Source organism: Stegodyphus dumicola, chromosome X1, assembly GCF_044657685.1.
Source record: "Stegodyphus dumicola isolate Sdum_Otavi_A_Nest chromosome X1, ASM4465768v1".
NCBI lineage: Eukaryota > Metazoa > Arthropoda > Arachnida > Araneae > Eresidae > Stegodyphus > Stegodyphus dumicola.
In genome coordinates this window covers 133,294,692-133,314,111 of record NC_140780.1, presented here as the reverse complement: position 1 = coordinate 133,314,111, position 19,420 = coordinate 133,294,692, and the positions used below count along the sequence as shown (strand labels likewise).

At 32.6% G+C, this 19,420-nt stretch overlaps 1 protein-coding gene across 1 annotated transcript in view; it reads right to left on the bottom strand.

Annotated features, from left to right (window-relative positions):
- The window catches only part of LOC118183209 (stromelysin-3-like), a 218,750-nt gene that overhangs the window by 29,226 nt on the left and 170,104 nt on the right, over nucleotides 1-19,420 (bottom strand). Inside the window, exons 16-19 of the mRNA XM_035352675.2 lie at nucleotides 18,969-19,150; nucleotides 7,864-7,987; nucleotides 3,436-3,579; nucleotides 1,300-1,436 (exon numbers count right to left, since the gene is read on the bottom strand). Coding sequence (XP_035208566.1) covers nucleotides 1,300-1,436; nucleotides 3,436-3,579; nucleotides 7,864-7,987; nucleotides 18,969-19,150 — 587 coding nt within the window. The remainder of the gene's footprint in view (nucleotides 1-1,299; nucleotides 1,437-3,435; nucleotides 3,580-7,863; nucleotides 7,988-18,968; nucleotides 19,151-19,420) is intronic.

Below are 19,420 nucleotides of genomic sequence, written 5' to 3'. Positions count from 1 at the left end.
ATTATTACTGCGAACAGTAAACAATTAAACTTATGCAGTCTTAGAGCAGAGTTAACACGCATACAGTTAATACCCAGTTGAAAAAAACTTAATTAACATTTACGCATGTTGAATCTAACCTATATCCAAAGCAGTTCTAGCTGTTAACGGTTAGAGTAGGGTGAAACTGTACAAGTCGTCTACACACAATTTGTCTTGATGTAGAGTTTCCAACGACATTTGCAAGCCCCAGAGAGATGCAAAATGCCTGGTAATTGATTAAGTAATGCAATATGCTGTTTAAGATACATATTGATATCTTTTTTTTCTATTGTGCAACTTATCGGAGATCTTATTTTTTATCGGAAATTTTATTTTATCTCTTTCTTCCGTTTCTGCAAGTAAATGAAGTCGAAGTCGAAAAGAGCCTAACCTTGTTTTACAATTGACCTTGATTCATTCCATCCACTGCAATTCGTGCCTCACAACATCGACGCGTGTGTGTCCAAAAATTCCAGGCTTCTCCAACGACTCTTGCAACGAGTTTAGTGTAAGACGCTATGGAGCACTCGCACTCAAGGCTTTTGAAGAAACCCCAAATGAAGAAATTAAAACTGTCGACGACTTAGGTGATTGCGGTGGTCATAAAGAAATCTTTTGCGTCTCGCAAAATCAATGCCTCGAATAATAAAAATTTTCTCTGACCAATGTAATTTCCGGTAAGCAGCGCACACCAAGCAGAATTTGCACTTTGGCAGCTGAGGGTAATGGTTCGGTAAAACCATCGAAACTAGTCCTGTGAAGATTTGCAAATATAAAGCTGATTTTTGTTGTTTGACTTCTAAATTAAAAAGACCCGAAGGATGTTTGTGACTACAAATTTATGTAGAAATGTTTTGTTTTTATATTACCGAATAAATTTTATTGTTTGATTAAAAGCTATTCAATCATCTTTTCTCTGCATAAAAAATTAGAAATACGTAAGTAAACATTGATTGATTGAGTTCGCATGGGATATCGGAAATGAATAAAACGCATAAGTATAATCTGAATAAACGTGTGACACAAAGAATTTATAATGACAGATAAATACGTAAGTGAAAGCAGAAATAATCAAACTGAAAAACAAGTAGAGGTTCTTTGTTCACTAGGGAAGATGATATAAAAGAAAGCTATTTCTGCTCATAGATATGAAAAACTAGATTTAAATTTGTTGCGTTATTTAAAATGTTTAATTATATTGAGTAATACTATTATTATTAACAAAAAACACGTTACATTTCATTTGTGTTGCAGAGTTTATCTCAAAATGCGCAGTACCTTGAAAAAATTAGTTTTCCCATCTGATCCTGTGAAGGATGCGTCTAAATTTCCTTCTAATCCATCCCAGTCTTCAGATATTTTTCTTGGATACCCATCGGCAATGGCATTATCGAAAATTTTCCAGTAAAACTCACCTAAATAATTAAGATGAGGTCAGAAGTGCTGCGAATTTAAAAGAAAGCCAAAATAGATTGATTGGAAATTAAAAAAAGCATGCATGACACAAAAACAAAAGCAAAAATAATTGGTTCAAAGGATTAGAGTTAAAATAAAGAACTAGAATTCATGCGATTTTTACAATATAATTAAACCTCTCATAGCTTTTACCTCTGAATGCGATCAATACTTCTTATAACATACATAAATATTGTTATCAAACATCATCGCTCTAACGCGACTACTTCCACAGGCGGATAAATTCGTCTGGAACCGTGGAATTCGTCTTAAAAATATTTATTTCACTATGCTAGCGCATTCGCAGCTAAATGTTCACTTTGTTTTCTTCTTTCATTAAGACAACTGACGCAATATTTATTTCAGTACCTGTGAAAGGTATGTTTGTATACCGATATCTAGCATATCTTTATCCCGTGTTTACAATGTAGTGACATTAGGATTGTTTTGAAGCAGGAGTCATGAGAAATGAGCAATGCCCTCGCCGGGACTCGAACCACGGACCTCTCGAATGCGCGACGAGTGTGCTGGCCATTACGTCGCGAAAGCATGCTAAGAAGGCGGGAGAAATGCCTTATATACTCCCCCTTTTGAAGGGTGATTGGGGGGTTAGGGGACCCAATCGCCAAATCCAGGTGGGGAAGAATCATTATCCGCCACCTTTTTTGGTTCGGGCGCCACTGTAGAGACATTATGTTATTTCGAAGCAGGAGACATGGAGAAATGAGCAGTGCCTTCACCAGGACTCGAACCACGGACCTTTCGAATACGCGCCGAGTGTGCTGACCATTACACCACGAAAGCATGCTAAGGAGGCGGAAGAAATACCTTATAACAAAAAATACAATCTTTCTATATCCGCGGTAAACAGTCTTATAATTTCGATTAACAATTTGGTACCAAATTGTTCATCTTGAGCATCTCTGGCGGACTTATAAATTAATTCAATTGCTTTCTATTTATGTAATTTTTTAATGATGGAAAAATAGGCTCCATCTCCATTTTTCGTAATTTTACTTCTGATTAATTTCTGCTGAAGAAAACATAGCATAGAGGACTGATGAATATTTATAACGCCCTTTGATGGAAAGTGCATCAGAAGGCTGATAAAACCATATTTAGTTAAGATGCTTTTGCTACCTAATGATATGATATGAAATTATATCCTAAAACTCGTCACAAAAAATTCCTTTCCATCCCTCTAAGCAGGTATGGTTTGAAAATTTTAGTCTAAAAAAATTTCAAAATATATATTTATAAGCATAATTTATTATTTATATACATAATTGGAGTCTGATCTTTGTGCTCATACTCTAGTTTAACATCTGAAACAGCTTTAGGCCAAGAGTTATGATAGGGTTATGGCAGGCCTACTAGTTAAAGAATAAATCCCCATAAATTAGAAATAGAAAACATAAATGAGCATTTAAAGATAGAAGTTCAAAATAATAACGCCAAACGTTTAATCGCGAAAACTCGCTGTGATATTAATTTTCTCATAATTTAAAATTAGAGACAAAACTTCTTTACTTTTGCATTTCTTTTATACAGAGAAGACTTCTAGTGTCCTGGTCCTTGATAAATATCTTGGAATGATTTTATTTACATCCTAATGACACATTCACAAACACAACGTAATTCTTTAATCAATAGTGAATGAAAATATAATATATAAAAGGTGTAACAAAATTTGACAGGAAATATACAAATGGATACGTCAAAAATGAGTAACAGTAACAGTCATTCTTACCATCAAGCAAGAAATTATTTTCATAGCTTCAAATTACAATTTATGCTTTTATTTTTCAGCTTTTAAAGTTTAATTTTAACCAATATTTCTTAGCTAAGTAGTCTTATTCTCTCTGGTAGAGAGCGTTTTATTTTTGTAGTAATAGTTTTGAAGATAAAAAATATTTCACCTTTCGAATAATAAATTGAAAACATGTGTTTAAATCTCACCTTTAAATACGTAGCTACTACCATCCTGTGTTCTAGTGACTGTATCTATTGATGCATCTTGGCATAGATCTGGTGCGGCACTTGTATCTGGCTGTGGACTAGAGGACTCATCAGCTTTTGGTGGCGATGGCTGGCCACTGGAACCTTTATAAAAAAGAGGATGCCTTTTAAGTCTTTGCTTTTATATTAATTCCGAAGTATAAATATGTTTACATACAGTGCATCTACAAATTTCAGTTTTTGAACTATCTCAATAGCCGGCAAAGCCCAGTTAATCAACGACCCCATCGTCCGTGCAAAATTATGCTGAATTTTTTTTAAGCTACCCCAGGTTAACTGCTATAGGATAACTGTCGACAATGCCTTAATTTGCTTTCTTTAAAATATCATCTTCTTAGGGTATAAAAGGAATGCTTTATTTGATTCTGGGATGTCGATATTTGCTGTTATGAGTTCATAGACTGAACAGTGAGAAAGATATATTCTTTTTCGCATAGTGCAACGTCAAGCTATTGTTTTAAAAATAATTATATAACTGATCTTAAACATCACTTTTTCTTGATGGCTTTGGTGTGATCTGTTCCGTAAAGTGAATTTTTATTTTCAAAGGCAACCGCTTAAAAGCTTTTCAAATATTTAGGAAATGAAAACAGGAGAATAAAGGTGATGCAAACGACAGAATTCTAGTATTCAGAAACTCTGGAACGTTTCAAGATCATATACAGCATTAAAAGGATAAGATGGAAAAGATCAGCAATAAAATCTGATAATAAATAAAATTTCAATAGTTCATTAAAATTTATAGATTGATATCTTTTGAAATCTAGGTGTCATTTACTAGCTTCAAGAGGGAAAAAATGTGACTTCTGAAAGGAAAATTAAGTTGTTTTCAAAAGCGAAAACTATCTAAGTATGTTCTTTACGATTCATTTGTAGCGTTTTCTTCGAGCTTAAACCATATGCATTTCAGTTTAACTGGAGCATGATTCTTTCATTACTGCCACAAATAAAACTTATTTCCTTGAATTAAGATAAAGGTTTTCTTCAAATATCGTGATTTTGCACATTTTGTTTTAAATTAAGAAAACAGATACATAACTCCTCGTGTTCCATGAAGTATTCCACGAGGCTTACAGATGTAAGTAAACAACTCACAGTACAAGGAATTCAATAATAAAAACATAAAATCTAGGCCTGGAAAGAGCAAAGAAAGAAAATATATAAAAAACAGATGCTATTATAATAAAAATACTAAAATATCTCATGGATAATTAAAATATGTTAATACTCCTGTAAAAGAAAGTAAACCAACTTAAAATGATACATTATTAATAAAGATGAAATAACACTTAAAATATTACTAATACAAGGAAAAATAATACATCAAAGAAACTTCAATACATAATAACATAATCATACATAGACCATACGCAAAATAATACAGTGACACATAAAAGGTAAAAATCCAATAATATAAATGATAATACTAAAAGTTCAAAGAACAAGTAAAGTCGTGCAAGACTGCAAAGGTCTCAGAACTCCTAAGAAGATCATAGAAAACAGAAGGCCAGCAAATAAAGAGTCTCCTAAACTCACATTAAATGCACTTCTGGCAGTCGCATGCAACCTCAATGCAATAAAATATGTCCCCCATCTTCCACAGCATCGCCGCAAGCACAGAGTCCGTTAAAAACAATATTGAAACGAAGTAAGTTCCAAAATTCCCATGACCGATCAAAATGTGAGTAAGTTTATAATCCGGATGAAAATGCCTACACTCAAGTTGCTGAAGAACACATGGGAAAGATCTCTTTGTCCACTGGGCCTTCGAACTTCCACTCAACAACATACTTCCAAATTTTGTTGCTGCAATACTGAGCTTACAAAATTATTTAAATAGATAAATATTTTGCTTTTGATGAGAGTATTATGGGTATAATCAGAATTGCGAATTTCTTGACATTAGAGCTCTGACTTATGACATTTCTGATACAGCTTTCAGTTTCTAAAGCAGTGTTACGTTACTTTACTCTCTACTATGACATCTGCCATCAGCACGAGCTTGTCAAAGGTTGCTATTCTATGAAGCATATTTAATTCAGGTTGTCCCATCGTTACTTCTTCCGTATTACTTTCAATGTCAGTTTCAGTTTCTGCAGCTCTTTTGACATTTTTTATCATATCATAGTCAGTTTTTTTTCAATATTATTCTCAATACTATCTCAGTGCTGAGATATTGCCCCCCCCAACCCTGCTTAACTATAATATGCATGGCCATTTAGGCTTAGTTTATAGCTTTCAAAGTGCTTTTATTTTTTCAAGATCCATTTTTTATAGATTTTTGAGCAACATATTTTTTATAATGCCATTTGAAAGCTTTTATAATTCCCTGGTCTAGAGGCTGAATGTTAGATGTTATGTTTGCTGGAAGAAACAGTAATTTAATGTTTTTCAGAATTAGTTCAGAAAAATGTGCGGTATAGTTATCTATACCGCACACACTTCTGAATAACTAAGAAAAAGAACGTGGATTTAAGAAAACCTGGATTTTCAACATCGTGGATGATTCATATCATGATTCATTCTGACAAAATGCTTAAAATATCGGACATGAAACTGCGGCACACGACAAAGCAATGGCGGTGCACAAGGCCCCTCCCCGAAAAAAAAAAGGTTAAAAAAATGTAGTGAATTATCCCATTTAATAATTTCCTGGAATACTTATAGGTACCAATAATTGATTTATTTAGACTACTTATATCAGGTAAGAATGAACTACTTACATGTCGTTTATTGAGCAAAATTTCAAACGATTTAAAAAATTTCGAAATTTTCAATCTGTCTAATAAAATTACGACTTCAGGTAATTAAAGTCCCTGTATGAATTAACATCGGTATAGCCCTACCTTAGAAAAATGTGCCTAATTTTCACTTCTCGATCTTCGATTGGTTAAAAAAAAAAAAAAAAAAAAAATCTTATGCCCTTCCCTCCCCCAAATTGCGAAAAAAGCGTGGATTAATTGTAGTGTATATATAGCAGGTAAAAGGTTTTAATCCGAAAGTGTACAATTTAAAAAAAAGTTTAAAATGAGATAAATTACTCTAGGTTGACACCTTGGAACCACATATACACATAAGTACAAGAGCTTTCGCACGCGACCCATCTGTTTCGTCAAAAAGGTTACATGTTACAAGAAAGTGAAAAGCATTAAAAATAAGCGAAATTTTGAAATATTTGCTCTTTTATTATTGCCATTTGTTCCGTAAGTTTCTATAAGCACGAGAAAGATACTGTAAATTTGGATTGGGCTCTATTCCTTAAGATGGTGAATTTAAAAGAAAGCCTAAAAGTGTGCTGTTGGTAAGTAGATAATATTTTCTGGTACCTGGTGTTGCGGGATATGGAAGTAAAATATAGGCTGCTTTATAAAAATTAAATTATCACTAAATTCTGAGCAGGATATAAATAAAGGAAACGATTGATTAGAAAATATATGCACTAAACTAAATGTGTCTTCTCATTATATCACTACAAGGTTTTAGTGGGTGTAAGTAACACTACAAAATTTTAAGTTAGTATGAATTGGAAATTGACTCATCGACCATATCCTATACTGTTAGATTATAATATTTTTCAAAGACTTCATCAACGAAAATGATCTCAATGGAAAATATTTGAATTCGAAGTATAGTGGACTAAAAAGAGTTTTTAATGTCAGATAATTGACGATTAAACTTTAGTCAGCGACAAGCTATTAATATGAATAAAAGTAAATATAACAGAATGTTCAAACGCACTCCTTAATTAAGGATATTGTTCAACGCACAATATCCTTAATTATGGAATGATAAAATATACCATATAATCTCCGTTAATTGGCACTTTTCATTAACAGTTAATTCCTGTATTTTAGGACTCTATAATTAGAAGATCAAAGCTCTCCCACTTAGCGGGCATTCCTTAATAGCAGATGAAAATCTTGGTCTTGCAAGTGTCTGCTAAGGTCAGATTCGATTGTATTTATATTTATTGTTATTGTGTGCAACTTGTACATTAAATCTACATTGACATAAACTGAAAGGATGAACTATAAGCACAGATACCTTTTAAAATTTGTTTGCTATTTGGCATTTTTTTTAAATCGGAGGGAAATTTTGATTTAGTAACTATTATCCAGTATAATGAATTTCGCAAATTCTCATTATATTATTTTAACATAATGCACTATTTAAGAAACAGCACACAATTTTGCTACTAAAAATGTTTCTTTTCCAACAGGTTGCAGTGGAAGTTTTCAAATTCTGTTCTGACCATGTATCAGTGAGTAAAGTTCTGACCTATGTCAGTGAATAAAGCGCATAAGTTATGTTTTGATTCCTGTTAAACCGTTCTTTTATCATTGTTAGTTCTTATCACTGTATTATTACCTATTATTTCGAATTCTTGGACAGTTGTTGTAGCCTGAGCTGCATTTGTCGACTGTGAAGGAGACTGACAGCCAAACCACCATGTAGAAGTTGGTCTTGGGTATGGAGGATCAAGATCATCCACCTAAAAGTAAATTACATGCAAAAAATGAAAAAGACAGAAAACTTCTTTTATTAACATTTTTATAATGTTTTGCTCAAAACCGGTAAGCAATTTTTTTGGACATTTTCTTTTCATAAACTTCGTGACATAATGAAGTGCTACCTTTTTTTTTTGTGCAAGATTTAATTCATTTAAGTTATTGAATTTCAGAAAATAATTCTTCTGAGAATGTAAAACTCGTATACTTTTATAAGAAAACCCACCTAATCTAAAGATTTTAATTCTCTGAATTCTGTACTTTATAGCACATGATCTGATTCTGGTGGTTGTACAGGCTGTGTTATTGTTTTTATGGTTTTCGGAGAGTACCGTGTAACGGGATAACTGTGGCCGTCAGAGAATAAACAATGAATATGTATTTAAGCTAGATGATGATCATTTAGGAATTCAAATACTACTGACATTCTGACTTTCGAACAACGTTCAAGCAGATTTCAGATCCTTTCTCATTCGAATAAAACTGACAAGCGAAGAAGTCCAGTTCCAGTACTTCAGTCAGCTTGCCATCATTGACGAAAACGTACGCTTCAAACATGCCGAGCAGCGATCGCCAAATATCGCAGTTTATTAGTGTATAATTTGGGCTATGTATCTGGAAAAGACTAAACTTCCCAACCAGTGGCGTAGCTAGAAATTTTGTACCCTTAGGCAAAACTTAAAATAAGTATGTATATATATATATATATATATATATATATGAAATGTAATTTCTCATACATTATTTGTTTTGTGCAGACGGGGCAACAGGAATGAGACAAATTTTGGAATATAAAGTGGTAGGTTTATTTTAGCATCCATCTCACAAGCGTTCTCTTCGTACCTTGAGCAGAAGCCCTACTTATACATATGTGTACGTCACGAGGCTCCTCCAATCAGCGATATTAATTGAAATCACGAGGTGACGCTATCTTCTCATCAGGAGTGTTCTAAAGAACTTTATGTAATATGACAGATTTATGAGTTTGGCGATTTGGCGGGCGCCAACAGGTTAATATATTTTATACTAAAGAAAGGATTTTGCCAAAATTTAGGAACAGGGATGCAATTTAGGTAGAGAATCGCCATCACATTATTAAGCAATATTATTAGAATTTAATTTAATCAATTAATTTAAAAATATCATTACAGATTATCCCCCCCCCCATCTGAAAAGGCTTGCAGTCGCGGCCGTCGACCCAAGACAGTCCAGATAGTGAGAGCAGAAAATTTAGTTATTAGGAAATTAAGTGAGTAGGAAAACTGATTGGATTTACCTCAAGGCACACAAAATGTTATATAAAATATGACATAAAATATTTGAATATAATTAATACGGTATATAAATATAATAAATGATTAATGAAATTATTAATACAGTATAAAATATAATAAATGATTAATGAAATTATAATATAGTAACTAAGTGCAGAACAAATAAAGCACTAATAACATATTGCTGGTTAGCTACGCGATAATAGGAACTAGTAATATAACTGAATTTGTAAGTTTATATCTTCGGGCATGCCATTCACAGTTTGTGTATGAGTCCGTACAATCATTAGAGTTGTCATTCAGGCTCATCTTCAGTCTTTTACTGGTCTTTGGAGATCTCCGGATCATTTAATTAGCGCTAGAATTATGGATCAACATTGTCACTGAAAACATCTGAGTTTTTATGTCACGATACTAGAGCTCTTATACTCTTGTTGAAAATACACATTTTGCTAGGTTTTTAACATATTTTGTCACTCTATTTTTCTCTTAATAATGATAACAAAACAAAATTTAACTTCCAACATCCATACCAGTTTTTTGTACACGATGCTGCAGAAACATAAAATGAAATTCAGAAGTTTCAACAACTGAAATTTAACTTTTTCAACTGTTGTTACAATTTATAACACAAACATAGGAAAACATGAGCTCAAGGAAATGTGAGGGTATAGTACTCTACTTGTAGTATAGCCTCAATTGAGTGTTTCCCACACGGAAAGTGCATTGAACCTGAAACTCAAGTTTGAAGGAGCTCAGTAAAAGAAAAGGGCAGACAAACTTTTCAGACACTGAGAGATAAATCAACTATTAAGGGGGACAACAGGATGAAAACTAAAAGAAGGGTTATGGATAGTTTATTGATTTATAAATTTTGATTTATTCATGATGTAATTTAAAGTTCTCGGGTGGATAATAGAACCTTAATTTTGACGCATGTACAATCTCAGTTGGTTTCTTCGTGTGAAAATTTTCCCTGTCGATTTCATAATTAACTTCAGATAATTTATTCATAATCCGATAAGGGCCTGAATAGGGTGAAGTCAATTTTCTAGTATTTGGGTATTCGAATTCCTCGTAAAGGACAAAATCTCCAGGCTGAAATTTAGATTCTACAAATCTGATGTCATATCTAGTTTTATTCTTTCGGTGGTATTCTATAGTTCTTTTCTTTGCTAAAGCCCTTGCTTCATTTAAGGAAGGGTATTTATTTTGATCAATTGGAGATTCAAAAGGGAGGTTACCAAATAGTAAGTATGCTGGGGTGAACTTAGTTACCGTATGAGGGGAGTTGTTATATTCGATAACAACTTGCTCTAGCACTTTAGTCCACGGTACGTTTTTAGAAGAAGAATTTACTTTACATTTTAGTCGACTTACTATTGATTGATTTACTCTTTCTACTTTACCATTTGTCTGGGGATGGTGAGATGAAGTTAAAAGTTGTTTAACATTATGTTTTTTAAGAAATTTTTTGAATCTAGAGGAAGTGAAGGCTGCATTCCTGTCACTCAGAATTTTTTCGGGGACTTGTATTTGAAATATTTGTTTTAGACAATTGGCATAGGTTTCTGAAGTTACACTTTTAGAGGGAAAAGCCCAGACATATCTTGTTGCATGGTCAATAACTATATGTAAATATTTTTTTGTAGAATTATAATAATTAAATCCTCCCACAGTGTCAATAGAGAGACATTCGAAAGGTTTGTCGGTTGGGGGTACGTCTTGCATAAGACCAAATTTTTTCTGTTTTTTCTTTTTATTAAGTTGACAAGTATGACAATGTTTAACAAAATTTCCGATATCTTCGCTAATATGAGGCCAATAATATTGAGGGGTGATTAAGTTAAGCATAATTTGAACTCCCGGGTGACCAAAATTTTCATGGGTTTTATTCAACAATTTTAATCTTAAAGATTTAGGTACTACAATTTTATAAAAATTCTTTTTCTTAATTACCATCATATCATTTATCTCTTGGTAATTTTTTCCGGAGACATTATCAGTTTTTTGTTGTTGGATTATTTCATTTCTATCAAGTAAATGTATATAATGTTGGAGGTGCTGTGAAACAGGATGTCTAGAAAGCATGTCAGCTTCAATATTGGTAGAGCCCTTCTGATACTTTACTTCATAATTGAACATACTTAGTTTGAGGGACCAACGGAAGAGTCTACCTTTTAAATTTTTAACATTTTTGAGCCAAACGAGGGCCGCATGGTCCGTATGTATAACAAATTTTTGTCCATGCAGATAGTAATAGAATTTGTCTAGGGCATCTACTATGGCCAAACATTCTAACTCAGTAATCGTATAATTTTTCTCATAATTTCTTAAAGTTCGGAATGATATGATACAGGGTGAAGGACATCATTTTCATCTGATTGTTTCAAAACAGCTCCAACAGCAGTTTGAGAAGCGTCAACAAAAATATGACATGGCCTACTGGAATCATACAATTGTAAAACAGGTTTGGAAATCAGTATTCTTTTCATTTCGTCGAAAGCTTTTTGACATTGGTCATCCCATTCCCACTTGACATCTTTTTTCAAGAGTCTGTTTAATGGAGCTCTAATAGTTGCATAATTCGGAATGAATCTATGATACACATTCACACTTACCAAAACTCTTTGTAACTCTTTGGTGTTACTGGGGTTTTTAAGTTTCTTAATAACTTCTATATTATGGTTATCGGGAATTATTCTACCATTTTTTATTTCATAGCCAAGAAATGTGATCTGATCTCGGGCGAACACACATTTGTTTCGATTCAATTTAATATGCTCCTCTTTAAACACCTCAAATAAAATTTTTAAATGTTCTAAATGTTCCTTCTCAGAGGAAGAGTAAACGATGATATCATCAAAGTAACTGCAAGCGAAATTAATTTTATTTTTTGTTAATATTCGTCTAATTGTTCTGTTAAAAATTGCAGGAGCATTTTTGAAACCAAAAGGGAGTCTTGACCATTCGAATAATCCAAAATTCGTGCAAAAAGCTAATTTCTCAGTATCTGCAGGGTGAATCGGGATATGCCAGAAACCAGATCTCAAATCAATTGTAGAAAATACTTTTGCTTTACTTAATTTGTCTAACAAAGTGTCAATGCGAGGAAGAGGGTTTGCATCTGTTTTAGCCAGGGAATTCAATTTTCGATAATCTATACACAATCTAGTTTTTTTTCCTTCCTCACGTTTAAGTACTAAAGTCACGGGAGACGAATATGGGCTACAACTTTCTTTAATTATACCTGCTTGTAATAATTGATCAATTTGGGTCTTAATTTCCTCTTCTTCCATAGGGGATGTTCTATAAGGTCTTAATGATACAGGCAAATCAGAATTTAAATTAATTCGTTGAGGTTCAATATTAATTTTTCCTACATCATACTTATTTTTAGAAAACACAGATGAATAATCATTTAACAATTTTTCCAAGTTATACTCTTTGTTATCGAAAGTATTAGAAACAGCATTTTTCACATAAATGTTAGACTGAGAAACTAATTCCTTTGGAATTGTAGTCCGAGATTTACAGGTTGGAAAATTTCTTACATCATCATCATTATTAACACATGGATAAACATTTGTTGTACCACCTTGAAGTTGGAGGTGTAGAGATATGGGTCGGCTGTCAAAATGGCAGTCATCATTAAGTACTATAGCTCTCTGTTTAATTTTTAAATTAGTACAATCAATACTCAACTCAAATAATTTGCATTCATAAAGTCCTAAAATTACATAATTTAAATTATTATCAAGAACAAACAAGGTAATTTGTTTAATAATCCGTCCAATTTTCATTTGTATACAACATATTTTGTTGAAGATTATTTTTCCTTTAGTTTGGGTTACTGAAAATGATCTAACTCTTTGTACTTTTAAACATAATTGTCTAGCTGTTTTGGAAGAAATTATTGATATGGTGGCACCACTGTCTACAACACACTCTAGACGTTTCTTATTGGGCAAATATCCCGACACCTTTAATAGTCAACTACTGTGAGGGGTTTCTGGGGTTGGTTCTATTGCAAGGGGCGTAACATTAGGTGTATCAGATCTCTCCCTTCTGAAAGGACAAACCTGAAACCAGTGAAAAGCATTTGGGATTCCGTTACGGGTGCAAAGTCTACAGGGACTGGGTGGCAATGGCAATCTATTCTGAGAATTATAATTATGATGGCTTGTAAATCCTGGACCACTGAACCGATTATAAAAATTACTTGGTCTCTGAAAACGTTGGAAATTGTTGGGTCTAGGAGAATCTTGTCTCACAGTAGCTGAAATTCTACTTCTATTAAATCGATTGTAATCTTGGGGACTGTTCCCAATCGGAGTAACAAATCTGGGAGGTGCACTTTTGATTTGTTGATTTTCGCTAATCTTAATAAGCTTATGGACATGGGTAAGCCAAGAGATGGGGTCAGAGGGTGCGTTGATCGTCATTAAGGATTTTAATTCTATAGGAAGGCCATCCGTCAGACCCTCCAAGATCATTTCATGAGTTAGATTTAATTTTTTACCAATATCTAATTTTTTGCGAAAATATTGCGTTATGTCCTCTTTATGATTGTACTTGTAATTGGCAAAATCACCAAACGTAGTTAAAAGTGGGGTCGAAAAAATTTTCCTTTAAAATTTGGACTAATTCCACATACTTAGTAATTTTATGGCAGTTTTTGACATATACGCTAAGTGCATTACCTTTTAGATATCGAGCTACATTATTAAGCTTCCACGTTTCATCTTTATCTAAATGAGTTTTGTTAAAGTACTCAAGCCATGAATTTATATCCATATCATTCTGCGCGTCAAAGGGAATTATACTTGTTTCAGGTTCAGCGCTAGCTGCCCTTAATGAATCATCAGGATCAGAGATGTTTTCATTAGCCATTATTCTTTTAATAATACTTTCATAAATAAAACTAATAATACATTCATAAATAAAACTAACTCAAAAATAATACTCTTTAAATTTTCCCAAAACGATATTAAAACCAAAATACATCCTTTAAATACCAAAAATACCAAATTTAAAATACATTTATACCAAAATAATACTTTTTAAAATTTTCAAAATAAAAACACTATTATTAAATCAGTAATTATAATTCAATAGAAATAATATCATTTGCATCGCCAATCGTTTTACTAAGTGCTTCTGTTTGACTTATTGTGACGAGAATACGAGTGATGAAATCGACAGGAAAATACACATTTTTGTGCACTCTTGATTAGATTTTTCGCAAAACACAATCAATCACCACACAAGCACAAAGCTCTCGAGAGCAACACAGAACGGCGTAGACGTAGGGAAAGATTTCCATCCTCAAAAGTAGGTCAACGGTAAGAGCACATTTGATGAACGACGAACTTACGATGGAAACACAGATCACACATCACAGGGGGCAGAAGGATGCTTCTCTGGACGTAAAATAATCTGCAGTATACCAGAATACAAGTAACAGAAGGATGATTCTCTTGAAGCAAGAACGCCTACAGAAAAATGTAGAAACATAGAAGTCGCACAGCGGCAAATTCATCTTAAGTGCGTAACATTTTATCCGTATAATCCTTGGGGTATCTTCTTTTTTAGATAATCCCTTTGAAGGTGGTATCCTACCGGCTTTCTGAAATGTAATTTCTCATACATTATTTGTTTTGTGCAGCCGGGGCAACAGGAATGAGACAAATTTTGGAATATAAAGTGGTAGGTTTATTTTAGCATCCATCTCACAAGCATTCTCTTCGTACCTTGAGCAGAAGCCCTACTTATACATATGTGTACGTCACGAGGCTCCTCCAATCAGCGATATTAATTGAAATCACGAGGTGACGCTATCTTCTCATCAGGAGTGTTCTTAAGTACTTTATGTAATATGACAGATTTATGAGTTTGGCGATTTGGCGGGCGCCAACAGGTTAATATATTGTATACTAAAGAAAGGATTTCGCCAAAATTTAGGAACAGGGATGCAATTTAGGTAGAGAATCGCCAACACGTTATTAAGCAATATTGTTAGAATTTAATTTAATCAATTAATTTAAAAATATCATTACATATACATATATATATATATATATATGTATTAAATGTCATATGATTAGAGATAATTAATTATGAATTGAGAATCCATTTTACTGAAATAATTAAATTTTGTTTAATGTTTTTATGCCATGTAATACTCTCTTAATAATAAACACAATTTATTAACAACAAAACCACTAAGGAAAAAATCCTATTAAACAAGTAAAAAGAAAAAAAAATACTTGTTAAGTTACATATCAAATAATGAATATATTTATGAAATACACAATCCGAACGGTTGTTTGCGTGTTTTTATTGAGGCGAAAAAGATGTATAATGTTTATCAGCTTTTTTATACTTGCCACTTCATGTTCGATGGCAAGAAGCGAAAGAGACTTTAATCGTGTTTGTCCAGTCGTATTTCTTCTGTCGGCTTTAATGATTTAAATGCTTTGGAAACCATCTTTCTACTTTAGCAACAGTTAGAAGAATCATTAAAAAGGTAAGAAAACAACTATACATTTCACAGGAGTCGCTTTTCAGTAAAAGGTATTTTTTCAACATTAAGTTCCTAGATTCCTGACTGGCGATAATTTCATTAAGGTCATCTTAACACAACCGTAGTGCGTTTATAAATTGTAAAGTAAATTTTGGCGACAATATTTCGGAATAAATCTACCCTAAATTGTGGTATTTTTATACTAATTCAGTTTCAGCTTAAATTATATAAGGAAGTTCCAAAAAATCAAAAAGTCAAATCCAACTTTCATATTTGTCATGTCAATAAATCGATAATTTATTTGGGATAAAATAATGTCTAAAAATAAATAATGTCCACTCACTTTAAAATATTCTTCATCGAAATGAAATTTATAATGTGTCGAAAACTAATGAAAATGACATTTTATTTTATTTTGTCTTTTGTTAGAAATTGTGAAATTATATCCCATTCTTCGGGCATTTGGATTCCACTAAAATAAGTTAAAATGCATTTCGTAGTTTCTTTGTGTTTATGCAGAAGTTATTTAACGATTACGTAGCTACATCTAAAGATACAGGTATATGAGTTTTCTGTAATATTTTTGAAATATAATTTATTTCATTTAACTCATTATGCATAAAATATTGTAATAGTAAATTCAATTTTTCTCATTTCCTTTTTTATTTGCAGCACTTCTTCTCGTTCCTCTTTTTCATTACTTTTAAAGTGGATTTCAGCTAAAACTTTGCGAATGTCACCATAACGTAATTTTACTGCATGTAGCGATGTAATCCTACCTCACTAACTAGTAGGGTTTAGGATTTTAAGATATTTCTGAGTCGGAAGCAAAATTTGTTAACAAATCAGATCGGTTTATAACTTTTACCACAAAATAAATACACATTTTTTAATGTATCGCAAAATGGTGTAATTTCTTTACAACCTCTTACCACGTCATTGATGATGAGGTTTAAGTTGTGAGACGACCAGTGTAAACATTCTGTTATTTGGCTGAATAGTTTTTTTTTCATTTGCTGGATGAGCCATTATAAACACCGTTCGTAACATAGGCGCCGTCATCGTGGGGCTCTTGCCTTCATGTGAGACATATACATACCTTTTCCTCTTTGTAGATCTTTTTTTTATTGGCCTGAGGCGACACCTACGCAGGATATTACAGCTGAAACAGTTGCTTGTACATTTTTTACACATTGAATCGCAAGATTAGGAGACTCGGAAATTATAACTACGGACTAAAGATAGCAATCTAAGTATCATTTAGTCTCCTTACTTAACAAAGTTTTAGGAATTCGCTTTTCAAATTCCCTTGTCTCCCAGCTAGCAACAGAGGGGTTGAACAATTTCAACGGGCGTTTAAGTGTCATCATAACACCCGCTGAACAGAAACTTTACTATCTGTTCTTCTTGGCTTCCGCTCAGCATCCAGAGAGGACCTTGATGGTACATGTCCTGAGATGCTCTATAGAAAAACTTTCGTCCGCAAAGCCTGGTACTCTGAGAACATTCAACATGAATTTTGTAGAGAAATCAGAACAAAGAAAGCTGCTAATGAAATAGTGATAAGATTAGTTTTTTAGGTTTAGGTTTTGCAGTTTTTTTATTATTTATTTTGTCATTTATTTATTCTCTATTTATTCTCCGTATTTACCCCTTTTGCTATAAATTTTTTCGCTTGAAACCAGGAGGGGAAAATTATGTGGAGTGTACTATTTATGAAATGACGGCTTAAATTATAACACAGCACATTAAAAAGCATACATAGGTAATATTATTATATTACGTATTTCAAAGGACTTCTCAATTTCAACAATATTCTTTTTACTTAGCCCAAATACTTTCCCATCTGCCCATATGTTTTACATTTTTACTATAAATCAGAAGATTCTAAGTTATATGTTGGAAAAAACTGGGAGGGAGATATGCGAGTAAGTGCGGTATATTTTAGAGAGACCTACTTATCATCATTATTACTTTAAATTCTTTGTTTAATTGGTACGATAGCAGACGAAAGCCATTTTATTCGAAGAAGTGATGGATGTGGCAACAAACTTTCTATTATGACAGAACGAAAATATAAATAAATAAAGAGAGAGTATAAAATATGTGAACGGAACAACTCTCCACCATAAAAAGTTTCATGGCTATTAGGAAAGCCTAAAAGTTCATTTGCAAAGTACGATAATGATCTCTTTTCGTACAAGTTACAACTTTATCAGCTACTCAAGGATAAAGATAAAGAGGTTAGGTGAAGTAATGAAATATTAGGTTAAGATGGACATAAAAATGGAAATATACTATAGAAAGTATCTGGTTTAGCGACAAGGCTCACTTTCACCTGAAGATTTATGTAACGAACAGAACTGGGAGCACTGACGACTGAGAGTCCACATTTTGGGCAATATCCTAGAAACGAATAGCTGGTCTATTATTCATAGAAAGCATTACTAACAATCAGCAAAATTATTGCCACTTCTTGTTGCAATATTTAATGCACAAAGGCTGTTATCATAACATGATCCCCTACTATTAATTAATGTAGGATTGAGTTTGTCTTCAGAGAATTAGAAACATTTTCCACCTTGACTAGAAATAACATCCAATGAAGGAATAAGTTCCTTAAATGCAGAGAAAAATTATTGGAAATAGGATCCGATGAAACAAAGCCTAAATCCTTGAAAACTATTATCTGTGAGGATTTAATTATGAGAGCTCTTACATGAATATGCCTAATTGACTTGAGAAATTAAAATCAGAAATTATTTGATAATTAATGATATAAATTCCGGTGGACTATGTTACATAATTAAATGATTAAAGCTGATTTGTTTTAATTATCTTTCGCAGTTCTGAAATCGTATCTTATTTATACCGTGTTATTTGAGCTACCTCGAATCTGTCCTTTTTTAACATAGGTATCTTAACAACCCTTTCATCACAATATTGATTACTTTTACCTATCACTAAGTATGGTTTTATAAAATCTGTAGCTTATAGCTAAATTGATAATACACTTGAAAGAAAATGGCCATGTGAATTCGCAGTAGAAAAGTAATTCAATTTAAAAATCAGTATAGCATGTTCAAATGACATAAAATGATGAGGAGCCATTGGTAACTATTATATGTTAATATTTGCAGTATTAAAAGAAAAATGTTTACATACCTCGGAAGTTATATCATTAAATTTGTAGTACTTATCCTCCTTGAAAAAATATGTGACATTGTTTTCCCACTGAAATGCTGCATCCAGATTATTAGGCAAGCCACGCCAGTTACTGATTGGTTGTGGAAATATGTTACTTACTGGTGGGTCATCGTTACTGTCATAACGCCAATATTGATCTCCTAAGTTCAGAAATAAAATTTTAATGTGCTAGGTATGTAAATAAAGAGATATTTGTATCATAATAAATTTATCTGAAAGCATTATTATGATTATTATACTTATTTGTAAGAACATTTTAACTTGAAACAAAATGGTAGTTAATTATTTTATTATGGTGATTACGTTTCTGTAGCATTTTGTATTTACTTCTTCGTCAGAAATTAATACGGAGAAGTAATAGGAAACAAAAAGTTACATATTGCCTAAAGTTATGATAAGTAACTAGTCAC